At 33.8% G+C, this 22888-nt stretch overlaps 1 protein-coding gene across 14 annotated transcripts in view; it reads right to left on the bottom strand.

The window, feature by feature from the left end:
• HDAC9 (histone deacetylase 9) overlaps positions 1-22888 on the bottom strand; it is a 944501-nt gene that overhangs the window by 63770 nt on the left and 857843 nt on the right. For all 14 annotated transcript variants that reach the window (XM_045495014.1, XM_045495020.1, XM_045495015.1 and 11 more), the window contains one exon: positions 17940-18073. In XM_045495014.1, coding sequence (XP_045350970.1) covers positions 17940-18073 — 134 coding nt within the window. The remainder of the gene's footprint in view (positions 1-17939; positions 18074-22888) is intronic.

Genomic DNA, 22888 nt, shown 5'->3' with positions numbered 1-22888 from the left:
TCCAGTTTCATTCTTTTATAAATACATACCAGTTTTTCCACCATTTGTTCAAGAGATTACTCTTTCTCCAATATGTATTCTTGGGACCATATATGCATGAATCAGTTAACCATGTAGGTGTGTAGATTTATTTATGTGCTTTCTCTTGGTCTCCAAGTCTACCTTTATGGCATTGCCGTACTATTTTAATTACCAACCTGTGTAATCTATTTTGAAATCAGGAGGTGTGAAGACTCCAGCTTTGTTCTTCTTTTTTATGACTGATTTGTTTATTTATGGTCTGTTGTGGTTTCATATGATTTATTTTTTTTCTATTCCTGTAACATATGCCATTGGGATTTTGATATGGATTGCACTGAATATGCTGATCACTTTGGGAAGTATGAACATTTTAACAATATCAGGTCTTCTAATCCATAACCATGGATTGTGTTTCCATTTGTTTGTATTATGTAATATTGATTCTGGTTTAATTTCACTATGGTAAGAAGTTATAGTCTATATGAATTCAATTGAAATTTATTGAAATTTGCTTTATGTCCCCAAATATGGTTTGTTCTTGAAAACATTACAAGTGTCCTTGAAAAGAATGATTTTCTGCAATTATTGGGTATGGCCTATTATATATATTTCAATTAGGGCAAGTTTATGAAAGCATTTAAATCTACATAACACCCTCTTTTATTATCTTCTTTCTCAATCAGTTTCAGAGAAGTATATTAAAATGTCATTATGATTCTGGTTTTGATTATTTTTCCATTTGCTTTTTTCAACTTTTGCCTGATATGTTTTGAACCTGAATTGTTAAGATATATTACTTTTGAATTGTTTCATCTTCTCAGTTAATAGAATATTTTACTACCATGAAGCATCTCTATCTCTACTTCATTTTTTGTCTTAAAGTCCACTTTACCTGATATTAATATAGCCACATAAGCTTTATTTCAGTTAATTTCTGTAGTTTAATTTTTCTTTTTATATTTAAACTTTATTATTATATTATAACAAGTGTTCCTTTTTTTTTTTTTTAAATTTTTTTTTTTTCAACGTTTATTTATTTTTGGGACAGAGAGAGACAGAGCACGAACGGGGGAGGGGCAGAGAGAGGGAGACACAGAATCAGAAACAGGCTCCAGGCTCTGAGCCATCAGCCCAGAGCCCAACGCGGGGCTCGAACTCACGGACCGCGAGATCGTGACCTGGCTGAAGTCGGACGCTTAACCGACTGCGCCACCCAGGCGCCCCACAAGTGTTCCTTTTTAAACAGCACTTTTTTATTATAATGTGGTAATCTTTTGTTCTTATTGGCAAACGAAATCCATTTATGTCTTTTGTGGAACTGCACAAGCTGATTCTAAAATTTTATATAAAAACACAGAAGGGACAAATGTAGCCACGACTGTGTTGAAGACAAAAAATAAATGTGAGATTTGTTCTACCAGATATCAAGATTTCTTATAAAACTATAGTAGTGAAGGCAGTATAGTACTGTCAAAAGGATAGACAAACAGACCTGTGGAATACAATAGCATCTCTATGAATACACAGACAAAGATACTAATGCTCAGCCATAAGGAATAGATGGTCTTTTCAATAAACGGTGCAGGATCAACTTTTAATTCACATTAAAAACACACACACATACAAAAATTTAACTTCTACTTCATGCTATATAGACGTTCAATTCCCAATGGACTATGCAGCTAAATGTTGAAGTCAAAAATAAAGCTTTAAGGAAAGAAAAAGGAGAGTATTTACACAGCTTTGGCTATACACAAAGAAAACTTTGAAAGAATACAAAAGAGCTAACCATAAAGGAAATGACAGATTATACATTAAAAATTATTTTTATTTTTCAAAGGGCACAATTACAAGGGTAAATAGACAAGGTATTTCACCACATGAAACCAACAGTAGAATCCATAAACAACTGCTCAAATCAGTAAGAAAAATGACAGTCTGAAAGTGGACAAAAGGTATTTCAAAAACGGAATATACACATAATCAAAAAGTAGATGAAGATCTGCTTTACTTCATTAGTATTTTGGCAAGACAAAACCATGACGATAAACTATTACACATACAACAGAATGTCTAACAATTTTATTTTTTTTTATTTAAAAAAAAATTTTTTTTTTCAACGTTTATTTATTTTTGGGACAGAGAGAGACAGAGCATGAACGGGGGAGGGGCAGAGAGAGAGGGAGACACAGAATCGGAAACAGGCTCCAGGCTCCTGAGCCATCAGCCCAGAGCCTGACGCGGGGCTCGAACTCACGGACCGCAAGATCGTGACCTGGCTGAAGTCGGACGCTTAACCGACTGTGCCACCCAGGCGCCCCTAACAATTTTAAAAGACTGACAATACCAAATGCTGGAAGTATGTAAAACAATGGAAACAGTCACATGCTGTTGGTAAATATGAATTGTGACAACCACTCTGGAAAAGTTTGTTATTATCTACAAAGACTAAACACATACAAATCCCACAACCCAGCAGTACCACTTTTAGATATATAGTCAACAGAAATGTGTAAAGAAATGCACCAAGAGGGGCGCCTGGGTGGCGCAGTCGGTTAAGCGTCCGACTTCAGCCAGGTCACGATCTCGCGGTCCCTGAGTTCGAGCCCCGCGTCGGGCTCTGGGCTGATGGCTCGGAGCCTGGAGCCTGTTTCCGATTCTGTGTCTCCCTCTCTCTCTGCCCCTCCCCCGTTCATGCTCTGTCTCTCTCTGTCCCAAAAATAAATAAACGTTGAAAAAAAAAAATTAAAAAAAAAAAAAAAAGAAATGCACCAAGAAACATATATATATATATTTATAAATATAAATATAAATATAAATATAAATATAAATATAAATATAAATATATATAAAGCCCATCATAGCATTGTACATAATGGCTCCCAAACTGGAAAAATTCTCTATAGTCGTTAAAACCAGAATAAGTAAAGTGTGGCATTTTCTTAGATATTCCCTTTATGAAGTGTAATAATACTACATAATAATGCAAATGAATGAACTATAGCTAGCTGCAATAACATGAATGAATCTCATAAACATGTATTGAGCAAAAGAAGTTATATACAAAGAGATAGATATTGTATGATTTCATTTATATAAAGTTAAAAAACTGGTAAATTAAAATCTTGTGTTGAGAAGGGGAGTACTAACTGGAAAAGAAAAATATGGGGTCTATTGAAGTGCTGATATTATTTTATTTCTTCACTCGGCTGGTGGTGATATATGTGCTTGATTAGTCGTATTTCATTGAGTTGTGCATTCATACCTTATACAGTTTTCTGAATATTGTATTTTACAATAAAAAAACATTTTATTTTTTTTTAATTATTTATTTTTTTAATTTTTTTTTTCAACGTTTATTTATTTTTGGGACAGAGAGAGACAGAGCATGAACAGGGGAGGGCAGAGAGAGAGGGAGACACAGAATCGGAAACAGGCTCCAGGCTCCGAGCCATCAGCCCAGAGCCCGACGCGGGGCTCAAACTCCCGGACCGCGAGATCGTGACCTGGCTGAAGTCGGACGCTTAACCGACTGTGCCACCCAGGCGCCCCTCAAAAAACATTTTAAAAAGACAATATGTTTTCTGACATAAAAGAATAGGGGAATAAATCTGTTTGTTAACTCCATATTTTTTCTACATATTATGGTGCATTTAAGTAAAAAGGTGAGATTGTAGGTATTTCAGGAAAAATAATTTATATTCTTAGATACAGGCTACAAATTTACCTACAAAGGGACTGAAAGACCCACTGTAACATGCAAAGCAACACAGAAAAAATTTAGAAAAGGTTCAGTGTCAGGATGAAAAATATTGTGAAACTTTGGAAGAATATAGTGATCAAGACCAAGAGGATAAGGGAAGCATCTGACCTTCCATGTTGATGAACGATTATCAATTCCCTAGTGAGGAGGGAATGGTAGTTAAAACTCAACTTTCATTTAAATAATTTTCTTGGAGATGTCTTCAATTAGTTGTATATGTTTAATTTGATTGCTTAAGTAAATCTGGTTATAATTTTATCCATATTGTGATTCATGAGTCATTCTCAAAATAATCCTCTTTATTGATTTGAAGTCATTAAAATCTTTGACCAAAAAGATTGAAAAAAAAAAGTCAATCAGGATGGATTCCATTGATAATCAAGTTACTACACTGACAGATTACTGAGATTATTCAGATTGAGTCTGCCTGCACCCTACCTACATGTGGATGACATCACATAGCAATAAAGAAACATCTCTGGCCAAGAGGAGTGATATAAACCTAACGAGTCTTATGAGAGTATCAGGAGAACCAAGAAACAAAGGGTACAGTCATGGCCATGGAGCCCACATGAAATATTAAAGGATTACCTGAATAAAATAAAAGGGACAAGAAGGCTAGATTCTGAGATTATTCCTGATGTTATCGCACTATTTACTGAACTTCATCCCAAGCTACCATGACAAAATATATCAGCTAATGAATGGAAGAAGGAAGACTATGAACAGATGCCTCTATTCACTGTCATATCCGAATAGTATCCCACAGTTTCTATGACACTTAACCACAGCAAATTTGGACTTAATGGTATACTTAAACACCTACAGCAAGAACTAGCTAAAGAGTTAAAAATGAACTTAAAGGTAAAAAGGAGGCATAGTAGTCTATTGGAAAGGGAATAAGGAATGCAATTAGTTGGATAATTTATACTATCAATATTTTTTAAGCCTTGACATAAGGTTATAGATACAATGAGAAAACATTTCAAACTATGTATCTAAAGGTACATATTAAGATGAAGTTTCAATAACATTGAAAGCAAGTTTTCTCAGTGCTTTATGTGTAGTTTCCTAACACAATGTCCACTGTTTAGACATTAATTTTTATAAAGAAGGCTTAGTTCATTCTACATGCCAAAAATCTTGTTTCCTTGCCCGTTTTTCAAATAAGCTTAAATTTGATAGTTATACTTGGTAAGTCCTCCTGTTTTACTGTCCTTGATCTTTAGTTTTCTTCCTACTCATGTGTTTTTAAAATTTTCTCTTCTTTAATTTACATGTTTTTAAACTGCTTTTCCTTAAATTTTTGTTGTTGTTGTTTAGTAAAGCGATTTGTACTATACTCTTTTCCAAATGTCAATTTTCTGCTAAGAAGACCTGCTTCACATCATGTAGCAGTGGTGTGCTGGCAAATGTTTAACAGAAATAGCTGTAATTTGTAGCATTTGCTGAATTCCATGGTGAAAATATTCCCACCAAGGCCTATTTCAAGATACCAGTGTGATGTCACTGAACTCAGGATTGAGTAGAGATACACACACAATTAGCTCTCACAAGCCACTGAAAGCCAGCTCTAACATATCACTGATAGACTATTATTTTGTTTATTGATAATCAGGGGAAAACTCTTCCTAATGATTATCTCCTTAATGATTTTTTTTTTCTTGTATAAGAGTATGCTTTCTTGAAAAATCATACACAGTTCTGTCATTATTTTACCCCCCAGCATGGGGCTTATTAGTTCAATTCTTCCATATTTTCCACAGAAATTCCAGTTCCTTATCTTATTCCATTCTACTGATCCAGCCTCATTATTTACTTTTATTCCACTCAAAGTAGCCTCTCCAGTGCCCAAAACAAACAAACCCAAAACAGAACCACCCACAATTCTAAGAAGTCTTAACGTCTTTATCTATGTATTTTTACTACAAGAGATAAATCCTTTCCTTTGGTTTTAGCTTGCCAAAATCTCATTTTTATTCAAGTCCAAGAAAGGTTAATATCTATTATAATATCTATTAAAATATTTCTCCATCCTCATAGTTAAAAACAAAGGGTCCTATATTATATTCCCAAAGTATTTTGTTTATATTGCTTTTACTTTTATTTGTATTAGAAGTTTTGGAAATAAAATATATGTCCAATAAAAGACTAATGAATGAAAGGGCAGATAAATGAATGCCATAATATGTTTGTTTCACCAATGAAAAGAAATGCTTTCTCTCTTTTATTGGTAATCAGAACCCTCTGAAGTATCTAGGTTTCCAGCTCACATTCCTTTTAACACCTTCTGAAAAGCCTAAAGACAAACAATATGTGAGATGTACACGATGGAGTTTTGAATTATCCAGATAACTTCTCCTTTATTTGGCATTTGCTAAAAAAAGATAAACAAAAAAATCCACCTATCACTTTGGCTCTATTTCTCATAAGCCTTGTAAATACAAGAAATGCAACATATCTACAATGGAAAGTATCTTCAAATATTATTTTCCAAAACATTTTTATTCTCTTTAGATTATTCATACATTCCCTTTCAGAGCATGGATATGTTTCATACTCTAAGAGAAAACCATGGAAAAAACATTGTTCTGTATTATCATACAGTGTCCCTGTATTCAATTCTCCCTTTCTCTACTCATGAATTCCAACAATTTAAGAGCTTGCAGGCTTTGCCAGATTCATACCAATTCCCCAATGGAGTCAGTCATACATAATCTGAAGGATGAAAAGATGGCAACACTACTTCTTTATTCAAAATCTAAAGCAAACAAACCCCTGATGACCAACTTGCACAATACCATCTCAAAAGTTCACCTCAGGGGTGGTTGTCAACACCTACTACAGTCAGTCCAAGCGACTTTTTTCAGCATCTTTAGAGCAAAAAGTCACCTTGGGAAGATTATGAAAACACACAACCACTAAGTGTAGTCACTGTTTCTGAAATCCAAGTCAGATGAAAGCAACTGAGCCTACTCGACAGGAGACAGCAGTTATTAAGAAGAAGAAGAGAAAGGAGAAAAAGAAAAGGAGAGAGAGAGGAAGACAGGAAGGGAAGGGAAGGGAAGGGAAGGGAAGGGAAGGGAAGGGAAGGGAAGGGAAGGGAGGGGAGGGGAAGGGAAGGGAAGGGAAGGGAAGGGAAGGGAAGGGAAGGGAAGGGAAGGGAAGGGAAGGGAAAGGAAAGGAAGGAAGGAAGGAAGGAAGGAAGGAAGGAAGGAAGGAAAGAAAGAAAGAAAGAAAGAAAGAAAGAAAGAAAGAAAGAAAAGGAAAGAGAGAAAAGAAATAAGGGAGGGAAGAGGGGAGAGGGAGGGAAGAAGGGATAGAGAGAAGAGGAGGGAAAAAGGAAGGAAAAAAGGAATGGAGGAAGGAAGGAGTAAAAGCCAAACCTTAATAAGAATTAATGAGATTTTAAAAAAAGCTATAATTGATACTTTGATAGCATTTTATGGTGACAGATAGTAGCTCCACTTGTGGTGAGCACAGCATAACATATAGAGAAGCTGAATCACTATGTTACACCCCTGCAACTAAGGTTAACATTGTTTGTCAACTGTACTCAAATAAGAAAACATTTTTAAAAAAGAAGAAAGAAAAAAATTGCCATAGACTCAAATATAAATGGTGAACCTTTAATACCAGAGGCTGTTGCATCATCCCAACAGCTTCCATGTCTACAGCAATTTGTTTTTGTTTTTTTTTTTTAATCTAACAAGCTTAAAACTGTCATTTATTCTGTTTTGACAGGTGGCCTTTTAATGGCCCTGTTTTCAACTTACTACCCAAGGCTCTTCCTCCTATATGTCCTCTCCTTCCTTTTACCTGCCTGAAGTTTTTCAATGTTTTTGTTTTAGATTCCATAGGAATGCCAAGGGCTTAAGCTTTTCTCACCTTTTGGGGAAATTTCTTTCAGGGGAAGCAACCCAGGGTGCTGTTAATTGGCTTTGCATAACAGTAGGCAAATCTGGCCTCAAAGTAACTGTGCCATTGTTTGCTAGCCAGCACAAATGCAGAGTACCAAAATCAGTTTCTCTGAGAACCTACCAAAATCAGTTTCTCTGAGAACCTCGCAGATGTTTCTATTACTAATTCTAAAAATGATGTAACTATTTTCATAAGGATCACTGATGCCATTTCAAGCAACCGGATTCTTCTCATTTAGATAGTCACTTCTGTTTCTTGCAAACCCCAAGCTAGTGTTTTTAAGTGCTTCATTGAAGTTCAAAAATATTCATCATACACTGATTGGATTGATAAGTCTAAATTCTGAACTTTGCCAAGAAAAAGAAAAAAATGGACTTCTGGTAGGTCTTCAAAATCAGTTGCCTCAAGGAATTTTCTGTACCATGCTCAAATTAGCTTTAATCCAATAGTATATTATTTTGATTGACCTTGTGCCTATTTCTTTAAAGAATAGCTAAAAGACATTTTGCTAATTAGATCACTTTCATAATAAAAATATTTAAAAAGAAAAATACCTATTTTGGTTGCATCACTCAGATAACTTAATTTTTTACAAATCAAGTTTTTTGGTACCCATCTATATATTTACACTAAGATGCAGGCCAAGAGTTCCTGCTGATTTTATAATTCCTTTGGGTTATGTAATACATACTATTCTACTGATAATAAGTCATACGAAGCAGCATTTTGCTGTATTGACATGGCTTGGCCAAGAACAACAAGGAAAAGAAACAGCATTCAAAAAACTGGCAAAATGTTTATGAATTCTAATCCTCTGCACATGAATAAATACATCTGACAAAGTGCAGAGTCCTTCAAAAAGGCCCTTCTTGACCTTCCTAATTTGAGTTCAATTTCATGTTCAGTGTTGAGAAGCCAAAGTAGGTTCTGCCAATGTTTTAAGCTCAAGCTTTACTATATTTTGCTATTTGTAAAAGTGAAATCCCAGATAATAAGTTATAATTGCCCTATTAATCACTTGAAAAGGGAGTTTGGAGGGAAATTGGGATTTGAAATTGCAATAATTGGTAACTGAAAGATTTTTTTAAAAATTTTCTTACCTAGACTTTACTATGTAAAACCATTGTGAAAACTACATGTATGCACTTTTCAAAATGGTGAGGTACATGCAATATGCCTTATTATATATTGCTTTTTCTAAAAGAATGAAATCTAAAACTTCAATGCAGTCATGCTGTTAGTCATGATGACCTCTGAACTGAAAAATATATAGAAAGCCAGACCTTGGATTATAAATTATATTGTCAATGAAAGTGAGAAGAACTCTTTGTTTCTTAAGTTGTTTCAAGTATTACGTTTTCATTTCCTTTTTTCAAATGAATTATAATGCACAACACACATGTATTTTTCTTCCATTTTTCATTAAAAAAAATCCTTCTTTCCCCAAGCTTTGTTCCTCTGCATACTGATAGACATGACACACCAAAATTTACCTTTCAAAGTTCAATACACCAAATCCATCTGTTTCCCTTAAAGAATCTTGTGGGAAATTTATAATTTCATTTATACTCTGAAGAATTCCCAATAGAAAAAGTACAGAAAACCAGAGATTATTTAAATTTGTTTTCCCTTAGCTCATAATACACAAATTTTAGATTATGCTTATGCAATTAAAAATAACCAATGAAAAAAGACAAGGTAATATTTAAGGTATTATAATAACTAAATCAAATTTACTATAAGACATCCAGATATTATAGTTGATTAAAGAGTTAATATAGCTGAAAACAAGCATTTCAGTCATTGTTTACTGGAATTTTTAGTACCTATACATCCATATGGTCATGTTTAAGATTGACCAATGACATTTTTATCCTTTCCTCTATCTTAAGCCTGGTCTTTCTAAAAATGCAGAGAAAGGGTATAGAAAGGTTTGAGAATAGATCTCAAACTTTAAATTAAGAGACATTGTTCTAGTGTCACTAATTGCTATATGAAAACAATTATTTGATCTCTAGGGATAGCTCGTATAATAAAATGACCAAAGATATCCTATCCTGGTCAAAAGGTCCAGCAGTGGAAGGAAGGTACAAAACACAACCATTTAACTCCACACAATGGACTTCAATATGTTCTGAAACAGAGTCCTCTCTTAAAGAAAGAGACCGCCAAAAAAAAAAAAAAATTATTCCATTCTCATTGGTAATCCTCCCTTGGAAGAATAAAGTAGGCCAAGTGTAGTGATTACCAGCACAAAGAAACAGAATTTCATTTGAATGGATGTGCTCAAAGAGAGCCAGTGAAATCCATAATTTCCTTTCACATAGTTGGAAAAATAGTTGGCTTTTGCAACTGGGTAACATTTCTTTCTAGGCAGGTCAATCATCCATGGAGCCACAATCCACAACCTACTGTGATTTTCTGCACATCTGGCATAAGCCTTTATAATGTAAATATTAAAACCAGTCTGCTTCTCTAAAATGTTTCCACATTTAAAATCAAATAAGTAAGCTGTGACTAAAGGTGAATATGCAAAATATGTTTTCTGGTAGGCATAGGGCAGCTCAACACTAACTGATAAACCTTTAATACAATAAACACCCAAACATTATTTTTGACATTATTTGTTCATAGGAAACTCAGAAAGACTAATATTTAGAAAATATTAGACACTCTGAACTATGTGTGATCTGAAATAACAATCTACTAATAAGAACACTAATCATTAGATAGCTACATCTTTTGGGTTATTGTCTTATCTAAAGTTATACAATAGAGAAAAGACTTAAAGAGTGCTCAAGCTTTCTTTCTCATATTTTCCTTAAAATAAAACAAATGTACATATTTATCTCAATAAATATGGCACAATAATCAAGGTGAAGCACTACAGACTTGTAAGATAATGATGACAATAAAACTTGCATGTTCAGCAGGCAGATGAGAAAATACTTTTTTCCCCTTCATAAATACTATAGGCAAAAGCTTAAGTTACTGTTAAAAGTAATATACATGACAGATTTAAAAAAATATTTTGTATATGTTTATTTCTTAAGTAGTCACATTGCAAGTTCATGAAAGAAAGTAAAACCTAAAACAGTCTTAACACTTGTAAACATTCACTATAAATAAAAAGAATTGGTAACATTAAGGAATATATATAAACTGAAATATTTGTTGACTTGCAATTAATTAGTTCAAAAGTTTGCCATAATCTGAAAGTGAACCTAAAGGTAATGTGATCTGATGTCTACAGAGTAATCAGAAAAATATGTTGCAATTTAGTCACATAATGTGAAAGAAAAAAAAATCATGTTTGGCAATGCAAATTCAAGTTCAAAATTTGGATCTAATGCATTCTAGCTGCATGACTTTGAAAGGATTTCTCCAACCTGTTTGAGACTCATTATGACCATCTCTAAGATGGGAATAATATCTCTTAGCCTAGAGAATTCATAAATAAACAGAAAAAGGTTGTCAAGGTTTTTAAAACTCCAGACCAAATGGTGATATAGGAGACTCCTAAATTTACCATCATTCCATGGATGCATCAAATGTACATCTGTACATGGAACAATTCCCTCTGAGAGAAATCCAGAAACTAGCTGTATGACTCCTATGCATTGACCAAATGAGAAAATACCCCATCAAAATGGGTAGGAAAGACTGAGATACACCTTCACCATAAACCCCACGACCAACACAGCACCATACAATTGGGAGGGAACCCCCAACTCCCAGCTTTTCCTGAGAAATAAGTGGTTTGGACCACACATCCAAAACCCCAACTTTTAAGGCTCCCACCTATAGAATGGGGTCCCCAAACGTAGCTCTGAATGTCAACAGGGCTTGTGTTTATGAGTCCCACAGGATACGGCAAACAAATAACATTTCTTAGGTGTGGGAGAAGAGCTATACCCCAAGGCTCAGCACAGAGGGAGCATGCAAAAAATCTTCCATCTCCCCATTTTTCTTGGAAATATCTTGACCACACACTTTATAAATTGCTGCCTGAGGAATCTGATTTCTAATTAGCACACATCAATGTGCTGACCGTGATTCTCCCTAGAGCCTAAAAATGCTGGTTAGGCATTTTTCCTGCCTTCTCCCTCTGGTTCCCTCCAGCAATAAAACCAAGTAACCATTATCTCTCTGGAAGGAGTCTATTCACACATCTAGCACCCCAACTTTTATGGCTCTCACCCAAATAATGGGCCCCTAAATCATGTAGCTCTGAGAGCAAAGAGTACCTGTGTTCATGAGTCCCTGGGGACTACAGCAAACAAATAAGGAGTTTTTAAATAGGCATAGGAGCACTGCCCATCTCCACCCCCATGTCTATACACCCAGGCTCAGCACAGAGAGAACAGACAAAAATGTTCATTTCACAGTGTCTCCCTGGAAGGGGTTTGACTACACAATTTCCCAGCTGCTATCTATGGATCTAGCTTCTATTTAACCTAAATGTAGGTGCTGACTGTGATCCTTACCTTAGGGACACTGATAGATCTTGGTATACTGTCAACTAAGGGGAGCCACTAACAACAAAGACTGGCTTGGACAATCACAAAGGCTTAATAAGTAACAAGGAGCTTGGGCTGAGCTGATTGATGAAGTTCATCTCCTACAAGAGACCATTCTGTCAAGACTAGGAGAGGTGGACGTTTTACCTCATGTGCAGAAACCAACAAAGAGAGTTAAAGAAAAGGAAGAAACAGGGGAATATATTATAAACAAAAGAAGACAAACTCGAGAAACTGATCCTAATGAAATGGAGATAAGATTTACCCCACAGAATATTCAAAATAACAGCTGTGAAGATGGTCATTGAAGTGAGGACAACAACACATGAACAAAGTGATCAAAGAAGATCAACAGAAATATTCAAGAGCAGACTAGATCAAATGGAAGAAAAGATCAGTGAACTGAAAGATAGGGCAGTGAAATTCACCCAGTCAAAAAAGCAAAAAGAAAAAAAAAAGAATGCAAACAGTAAGATAGCTTAAAGGACTTATGGGACACCATCAAGCAAATCAACATATACATTATAGGAGTTCCATAAGGCGAAGAGAAATGGCCAGAAAGCTTGTTTGAAGAAATAGTGGTTAAAAACTATCCTGGGGAGAGAAACAGACATTCAAATATAGAAATCCCAAGAGTATCAAATTAGATGGATGTAAAGAGATCAACACCAAGTCACATGAAATTGTCAAAAGTTAAAAACAAAGAGAGACTCTTAAAAACAGCAAGAGAAAAGCAACTTGTCACAGATAGGGAGTCTCATTAAGATTATTAGTGGATTTTTCAGCACAATACTTAATGACCAGAAAGAAGTTGGACGATATATTCAAATTGCAGTAAGAAAAAACTGCTGATCAAGAATATTCTACCCAACACAGCTGTCATTAAGAATTGAAGGACAGATACAAATTTACAATAAAAAACGGAAGTATTCATCATCACTAGATTGCCCTTATAAGAGATGTTAAATTGAGTTCTTCAAAGTTGAAACGAAAGAATGCTAATTAGTAACCTAAAAATATATGAAAGTATAAAACTCACTGATACAGACAAATACATAATTAAATTGAGAATACTCTAATATTATAATGACAGAGGGAAATCACTTAAAACTCAAGTGTAAAGATTAAAAGAAAAAAGTATTAAAAATAGCTATAACTACAATAACTTGTTAAAGAATACACAATATAAAAAGCTATAAATTATGATATCAAAAACAATCATGGGAGGTGAGTTTAAAAATGTAGAGTTTCTGTATACATTAGAGTTAGGATGTTACCAGCTTAAAATACACAATTATACATATAAGATTTTTGCAAGCCTCATGGTAATGACAAAGCAAAAGCCTACAGAAGTATGCAAAAGAGAAAGAAAGAGAAATTAAAACATACCACTACAGGAAGTCATCAATTCATGAAGAAAGACAGTATGAAAAGAAGAAAGGAACTACAAAACTGTCAGAAAAAACAAGATGGCAAAAGGAAGCCTGCATAAATTTATGCAGTTAAATTTATTGGACTAAATTCTTTAATCAAAAAACACAGAGTGGCTGAATAAATACAAAATAAGACCTAACTATATGCTACCTACAGGAGAATCACTTCAGTTTTAAGTACACAGAGATTGAAAATGAAGAGATAGAAAGATATTCCATGCCAATGAAAATGAGAAGAAAGCAGGGGTAGGTTTGCTTGTATCAGAAAACAAAAACAAAAACAGAAACAACTGTAAGGTAAAAACTGTAACATGAGAAAAAGAAGGTCATTATATGATGACAAAGGAGTCAATTCATCAAGAGTGTATACCAATTGTCATATTTATGCACCCAACATAGAAGAAGTAAACTTATAAAGCACATATTAACAGATGTAAAGAAAGACACAGACAAAAATACAATGATATTAGGGGACTTTAATACCTCACTCTCAATAATGGATAGATCAGCCAGACAGAAAACCAATATAGAAACAATAGCCTTTACGTGTTAGACCATGTGGACCTAACAGACATATTCAAAACATTTTATCCAATAGCAGCCGCAAATACATTCTTCTCAAGCACATATGGGACATTCTCTAGGACAAATCATGTATTAGGCCATAAAACCAGTCTTAGCAAATTTTAAAAGACCGAAATCATCCCGCATTCCAAGTATATTGAAAACTCACAAATATGTGGTAATTTAACCACATGCTCCTGAACAACCAACGGGTCAAAGAAATCAAAAGAGAAATTTCAAAAAATCTTGAGACAAAAGAAAATGGAAACACAACACACCAAAACTTATGGGATGTAGCAAAAGTAGTTCTAAGAGGGATATTTATAGTGACAAATGATTACATCAATAAAAAAAGGAAGATCTCAACAGACAACCTATCTTTATAGGTTGTGATAAATTACATTGTGATACATTACATTAACAAAATGAAAGATAAAAGTCATATGATCATCTCAATACATCCATACAAAGCATTTGACAAAATTCAACATCCTTTCATGATTAAAAAAGCTCAACAAATTTAGTATAGAAGGAGCATACCTGAACATAATAAATGGTATATATAACAAGCCCACAGCTAACACCATACTCTAAGATCAAGAAAAGACAAGGATGCCCACTTTTGCTACTTTTATTCAACATAGTAACTACAATCTACAACATAGTAAAAGCAAATAAGCAAGAAAAAGAAATAAAAGGCATCCAAATTGGAAAAGAAGAAGTAAAATGGTCTCTACTCAGAGATAACACAATATGTATGGAAAACCCTAAATATTCCACCATAAAACTATTAGAATTAATAAACTCAGTAAAGTTGCAGGATACAAATCAACATTAAAAAATCAGATTTTATATACTAACAATGAACTATCTGAAGAAGAAATACAACAATCCCATTTGCAATGGCATCACAAACAATAAAACACTCAGAGATAAATGTATCCAAGGAAAGGTCTATACACCAAAAACTGTAAGATATTGATGAAAGAAATTGAAGAAGACACAAATAAATGGAAAGATATCCCACGCTCATGGATAAGAGTTAATATTATTAAAATGTTCATATTGCTCAAAGCAATCTATGGATTCAATGAAATCCTTATCAAAAGGCATTTTTTACAATAATAGAAAAAACAATCCTAAAACTCATATGAAATCACAAAGACCCCAGAGAGATGAAGAAATCTTGAGAAAGAATAATAATGCTGGAGTCACTATACTTCTTGATTTCGAGTATACTGTAAGTAATCAACGCTACTAGCATTAGAAACACATACACAGATTAATGGAACAGAAGAGAGGGCCCAAAGTAAACTCATGCACATGTGGTAAATTAATCTGTAACTAAATACCTGGGAATATACAATGGGGAAGGAACAGTCTCTTCAATATATGGTATTGGTAAAACTGAACAGCCATACACAGAAGAGTAAAACTGCACCCCTATCTTATATCATACACAAAAATAAATTTAAAATGGATTAAAAACTTAAATGCAAGATTTGAAGCCATAAACTCTTAGGGGAAAACTTAGGGGATAATCTCCTTGACATTGGCCTTGGTAATGTTTTTTTTTGGATCTGACACCAAAAGTAAAGGCAACAAAAGGAAGCCAATGAACAAACAAACAGATGGTGTGACTACACCAAGCTTAAAAGCTTTTGCTCAGCAAGGGTAAATAAAAGAAAAGGTAACCTATGGAATGGGAGAAAATATTTGCAAACCATGTGTCCAATAAGAGGTTAATATCTAAAATATACAAAGAACTCATACAAGTCAATAGCAAAAAAAAAAAAAACCCAAAAAACAAAAAACAAAGGCAAAACCCCAAATAAATCAATTAAAATGGGCAGAGGATCTAATTAGATGTTTTTTCCAAAGAAGACATATAAATAAATGGCCAACATGTATATGAAGAGGTGCTCAATATCACTAATCATCAGGAAAATGCAAATCAAAACCACAATGAGATATTACCTCATGCATTAACAAAAAGAAAAGAGATAAATGCTGGTGAGGATGTGGAGAGCAGGTAAGCTTTGTGCACTGTTTTTGGGAAGATACGATGTATAGCCACTATGGAAAACAGTAGGAGATTCCTCAAGAAACTAAAACTACCACATGATCCAGCAAACTCACTTCTGGATATACAACCAAAGGAAACAAAATCACTACCTTGAAGAGATATCTGTACCCCAATGTTTACTGCAGAATTATTTATGATAGTCAAGGTACAAAAACAACCTAAATGTCCATCAACAGATAAGTGGAAAAATGTGGCATTTATGTCTGCATATGATAGAATATTATTTAATTTTTTAAAAAGAAGATAATTTGTCATTTTTGACAACATGGTTAAAACTGGAGGGCATTACACTAGGTGAAATAAATTGGACATAGAAAAAAATATCGTATGGTATCACTTATGTAGACCTCCCCCCCCAAAAAAAAAAACAGTAGTTGAACTCATAGAGTCGGAGAATAGTGGTTGCCAGGGGCCAGAGGGATGAGAACAGGGAGAGTTTAGTAAATGGTTTTAAACTTTCAGTTACAAAATGAATAAGGAATGAGGATCTAATGTATTAGATGATGACTATAGTTCATAATAATGTATTATATAATTAAAATTTGTTAAGAAAGTAGAACTTCAGTGTTCTCACCAAACAAACAAAACCAGAAAGTAAGTATGTGAGGTAATAAATGTGCTAAATTAATTTCATGGAGGGAATCATTTCATAATGTATACATATATCAAATCATCACACTGTATACTTTATTTTTTTTTTTGAAGTAATAGTACTTGCCTTTTAATTTTTTTTTTAATGTTTATTTATTTTTGAGAGAGAGAGAGACAGAGCCTGAACGGGGGAGGGGCAGAGAGAGAGGGAGACACAGAATCCGAAACAGGCTCCAGGCTCTGAGCCATCAGCCCAGAGCCCGATGCAGGGCTCGAACTCACGGACTGCGAGATCATGACCTGAGCTGAAGTCGGACGCCCAACCGACTGAGCCACCCAGGCGCCCCCACACTGTATACTTTAAATGTATTACAGTTTTGTTTGCCAATTATATCTCAGTAAAGCTGAAAAATTTTTAAGAAGCTTTATTTTCTCACTTGAACTGACACAATCCTATGGAAAATTTCAAGAGAAATTTTCTTTATTTCTTTTTCAGTGTTTCACTGCGTATTTAGTTGTGTCAGTATACAAAGCATTTCTCTTCCCAAGGGTTATTTGTAGCTATAAAAATTTTTTTAATGTTTATTTATTTTTGAGACAGAGAGAGAGAGACAGTGACAGACAGAGCATGAGTGGGGGAGGGGCAGAGAGAGAGGGAGACACAGAACCCAAAATAGCTCCAGGCTCTGAGCTGTCAGCACAGAGCCCAATGTGGGGCTCAAATCCACAAACCATGAGATCACGACCTGAGCCAAAGTTGGACGCTCAACCGACTGAGCCACTCAGGCATCCCTATTTTTTACTTATTTATTAAGCTTGCAAATAACCTGATTGAGGGAAGGGCTACATGGATTAACTGGACAAAAATTATACCATATAACAAGAGTACATGTAAACTTCTGAAAGCTTACCTTCTTTCTTAAAATTGTAAGAGCAACATTGCACTTTCTGATTACATGAGATTAAAAAAAATTAAAATTATGTATGCATGATTTCCTAGTCCTTTACCCCTACTCTAGTATACTTTTAATGATTTTTACCTCATTTCCTAGAAGGGCATTTACACAGGCTTCTGAGGCATCGCAGATGGCTGTGAGATCATGTCCTCCTTCTAGAGCCAACACCACATGTCCATCAGCCAATGTCATCAATTGCTTCGTCAAATGACCAAAGCCTACCATAACACAAACAACATTTCAGAGTATTAAATCAAAAGAGAATATTACTAGAATCTAATATTGATTGAGCATTTATTCTGTGTGTCTCCTTTCACAGCACTTTCGATGGACTAACTCATTTAATACTTATAATAATTTGATAAATTACGTGCTATTATTATCTATATTTTATATATGAGGGAACCAAAATCCAAGATCCCACAGCTAAGAAGTACCACAACCAAAATTTACAGCAATCAGTCTGGTTGCTCACCAGTGCACAGTACTGCCTTTCATAACACATTCTATATATACCTGCATAAAAAATTTGAATAGCATTTGGCAAGTGTAAATAAGGTCAATAATCTCATTTGCTGGACTTTTGTTTATTGTTTCCATCATCTGCTTTTACTTTATTATATAAAAGGAAATTTTTTCATATCACCTCAAATTAACTATGTTAGATTTTTATAGACATCCCTTTGATTATGATTAATCAATTAATTTGATTACATAGTTAATAAATTTAAAAAAAATAACATCTCTCTATATTATAAAGTATAACGATGTGCAAAACATCTGTTCACTCACTTTCTAGTTTAAGGAAAATAATGTTAATAATACTTTTGAAGCTTCTTGTGTATTGTATTAACATCCCTCCTCTTCTTCTGGGAAATCAGGACCATGAATTTGTGGTGATAATGCTTTTGCTTTTTTTGTGTTTTTTTTTTTTTTACTTTATAAAAGTGGTTTTCTATTTTCACAACTTGCTCTTTTCATACAATATCTTGTTAGCTCATCTCTGTTGACAAATGTAGCTATAACTCTTTGCTGTCCAGTAGGTCATATTATGCGTATACAAGAAATCATGTACCCAATCTCCTGATGACAGATATTAGCATTTTTGTTATTACAACACCCCAGTGTTTTATTATTACAAACAATGCCTCCATGAATGTTCTTATATCACTCTTGTGGTTCACATGTGCAACAGTGGAGTGAAATCTCTACGGCTTAAAATCTGCTAAATAATACCAGATTATTTGTAAAATGCTATATAATCAATCCCCACTCTGAGAAGCAGTGTATATAAAAATTCCAGTTCAGTCACATCTTTGCCAATATTTGGTATAACTTACCAAGTAAGTGAATGAATCATGGCATCGTATTGCGGTTTCATTCAGTTTCAGGAAGGACCTTTCTATTTCTACTTTGAATTAAAGTTTTTATTACAAATAGGTGTTAAATTTAATTATTTACACCACAATGAGATGTTTTTCTTCTATATTTTCATAGTGTTGTAACATTAATATTATTAATATTAAGCCATCATTAAATTTATAAAGCAAAATAAACTTGGTTATGATGTAATTATCTGTTTTGTACACAGCTGGATTTGTTTTGCTAGTGATTTGTTTAGGATTTTTTCACCTATGTTCATGAATGGGGTTAATCTATAATTTTGCACTCCTGTATTGACCATGTTGAATTTTGATGTGGTTAGGACCCCCTTTTTCCATGATCTCATTCTAGAAAGTTGGGTAGAAATCTTCCGTAAAACCATTTGAGTTTTGTGTTTTCTCTGAGGAAGATTTTTAACTATTGAAAAAAACTTTTTGGAGATTATAGGGCTACTCATGCTTTTTATATCTTCATAAGTTACATTTTTCTAGAAATTTGTTTAATTGTTCAAATTTATTGAAATAATGTTATTTATTTTCCTATTTTGGAATTCCAATTAGATATATGTGGTTATTGTCATTATATCCTCAATGTCTCGTAAGGTTTCTTTCATATTGTGTATGTCTCTTTCTGTCCTGCATTAGGGATATTTTAATTTTAGGTCTACCTTCTAGCCTTTCTTTTTCCAGATGTGTCTAACCTGCTGTTTAACATTTATACTGGTATTTTACATTTCAGTGATTATGTTGTTCAATTACAGATGTTCTATTTGGTTAGATTTCATAACTTCTTAGTTATTTTTATAGTTTGTTAGTCTTTGCTCATTTCTTCATTCTATTTCTTTACCCATTATTATTATATATCCTGTATCTGTTATTCAAAGTCTTTAGGGCCTAGTCTTAGTATTTATTTTTCTGATGATTCACTCTCATGTCTTAATTCTCTCTCTTCTGTGTTTTGAGGTGTTTTTTTTTTTTTTTTTTGAGCCCATATACACTGGAACTTCCTATGTGAGAAGTTTTTGAAGCCTTAATTGAACTTGATATTTATTTTTGAAATGTGGGTTGAGTGTGATTTTGTTTGCTTCTACTGGATGGCTGGGATACCATCAGCTAGGATCAATTTTAAATTCTTAGATTAAAGGGCCTCTTTTTTAATGCACAATTATTGTAAATGTGGACTCCAAAACTTGATTACAAATTCTCATGGAAAAAAAAATAGTTTTTCCCTTTTTATTTCTTTTGAAATTTCCTCCAGTATAGCCCTTGCTAAGATAGACTTATAGTTTTATTCATCAGAATTTCCTCTTCCATTCACCCTTTTTCTTACAGTTGGCCCTTTCTCCTACCTTTATGTTGGTCTCCAATAAAAACCTCTCCCTTCAGAGGCCCAAGACTTTGACTCCCTTTCCCAGTATGTAGTAGTCTATTAATGTTCAAGCTCTATCCAGCTGGAGAATTTGGGATAGCCCAGGTTAGCCAACAGCTATGGTATTTGCTCACCTTCTTCATCTTTTTGGAAATCATTCATAGTTTTAAAAGGTAGTTTTGATATTTTCATGTAGAAGTGTTTCAGGATGTATAGTCTCTCATAACGCCAGATGTAAATGTCTCTCATTCAACATTAAAAAAATGTAACACTGTATCCAACCTGTCCAATTTTAAGGACAATTGAAAAAAAATAAGATAAATGAAAAGAAAACCATGTGCTCAATATGGCATTTCATTTTTAAAATATGGTTTAAGAACTTGTAAGGAATAAAAATTTTAGTTTTAAATCAATTATATTTTTAATAATTAACAGGCTTTATTTTTTAAAGCAGTTTGGATTTAAAGAAAAATTGAGCAGAAAGTACAGAGCATTCACCAGCCCTTTGCTATCATTTCCTCTATAACTAATATCTTGCATTGTTAGTGTGGCATATTTTCTATAATTGATAAGCCAGTATTGATATATTATTGTTAATAAAAGTCAATGGTTAGGATTCACTCTTTGTGCTGTATGGTTCTGTGAGTTTTGACAAATGCATAATGGCATGTATCTACCATTACAGTATCATTTAGAATAGTTTCACTGCCCTAAAAAGCCCTTGTTGTCAACCTATTTATTCTTCCTATTCACCCTTCAACACTTGCAAACCAATGATCTTTTTTGTCTTTATAGTATTGTCATTAATTTTTCCATGTTTACATTAATTCAATTTTTAGCTTCTTGCATTATCCATTCTAAAGTACAAAGGACATTATTTCATTTTTCCTCATTCATATAGTACTTACAATATTTAGAATATTTCTACATCCATAAGAACTTGAAAGAATAATCTTGAATATGGAAGTGCATGCTCTGCAAGCCTGCCTGGGATACTTATAAGCCTGACTTCTATTCTTAAGTATTGTGGGGTTTTGTTTGAAAAGAAAGGAAATTCTCAGAATAAAGTTGGTAGAACTAAATGAAAGCCTATCAAGTTGTGAAACAATGAGACCCCAAACCAAAGTATGTTGCTTCCATTTTGGAATAACAGAAAAATATCATCTTAATCCTTGGAATGCACTGAGATATCTACCCAATAAACCATAACCGTCTAGAATTTCAGTACTGGTCTAGCACTTGAGGTTAGCCATGAATAAGATGAGTTCACTTCCCCCATTACCTTGAAGCACTTCATTGTTGATTCTATCCACTTAGCTACTACTCTGATAGAAGTCACAATAGTAATTTTATAATTACTATATGTTGCTAAATAGTTGGCAGAAATTATTCTAAAAAGTATTTTAAAATTACATAAAAACTGTTTTCAAGCACTGCAATATTTTTCACTTCTTACGGACCGCATTACGGTACCAATAAGAGTTTTTCCACAGGTCACTTAGAAATGAGGATGGCCACACTAAACTCCACCTTCTTACCTGACTACTATAAAAGAATGCTAAGCCTTCAGAAAATGTGATGCAAAGTTCTGATCCCTAATGCTTATAAATGTTCAAAGTTAATAGCACATAGTAACGACTTCCAATCTAGAAAATAAAAAAGAAATACAATACTTACATACAGGCAAAAAGGTAAATATTTCTGCTAATAATATTGTGAAATATTCAGAACAGCTTTTTCTATAACCTAACCCAGGGCTATAGTGAGAGCTTAAAAACACATAATAATAAATCAAGCCAGTATGTCATATCTTTCATACTAAAGGTTCCTAACAATTGAGAATTATCTAAAGTCATTACTGAGCAGATCAAATCACATGGATTTGGAAAAAGAGAGAGAGAAAGAGAGAAAATCTCAAATCTGATTTAAGTTCACTTTTTCCTCAGAAATAAAAAAAAAGTCCCATAAAATACCAAATTTAGATGGGATAGTAAAAAGTGGAAGGAAAGAATGGAATGAAGCTAATCTTTGATCTCTATCCAAATTCCTCTTTCTTTTACCTACAGGGTTTATTTCCATTCACATGTTACCCATGTGATTTTGAACCACAGATTGAAGCAGCTGAACTTTTGAGTTATGCATGCACAAAACATTCAAGTGAAGTAAAGAAATGAATTTCTGTAAGGCCTGTGGCCTCTCTTCCAATCAAAGTAAGGAATTCAATTGTAACTGTTTAGCTTTGTTAGCCCGAGTTCTACTGTGTCCATTACTGCTGTACATAT

This window comes from Leopardus geoffroyi, chromosome A2 (assembly GCF_018350155.1).
Source record: "Leopardus geoffroyi isolate Oge1 chromosome A2, O.geoffroyi_Oge1_pat1.0, whole genome shotgun sequence".
NCBI classification, from domain to species: Eukaryota; Metazoa; Chordata; class Mammalia; order Carnivora; family Felidae; genus Leopardus; species Leopardus geoffroyi.
Note: the sequence above shows the minus strand (reverse complement) of the source record. Positions and strands in the feature narration are given on the sequence as shown.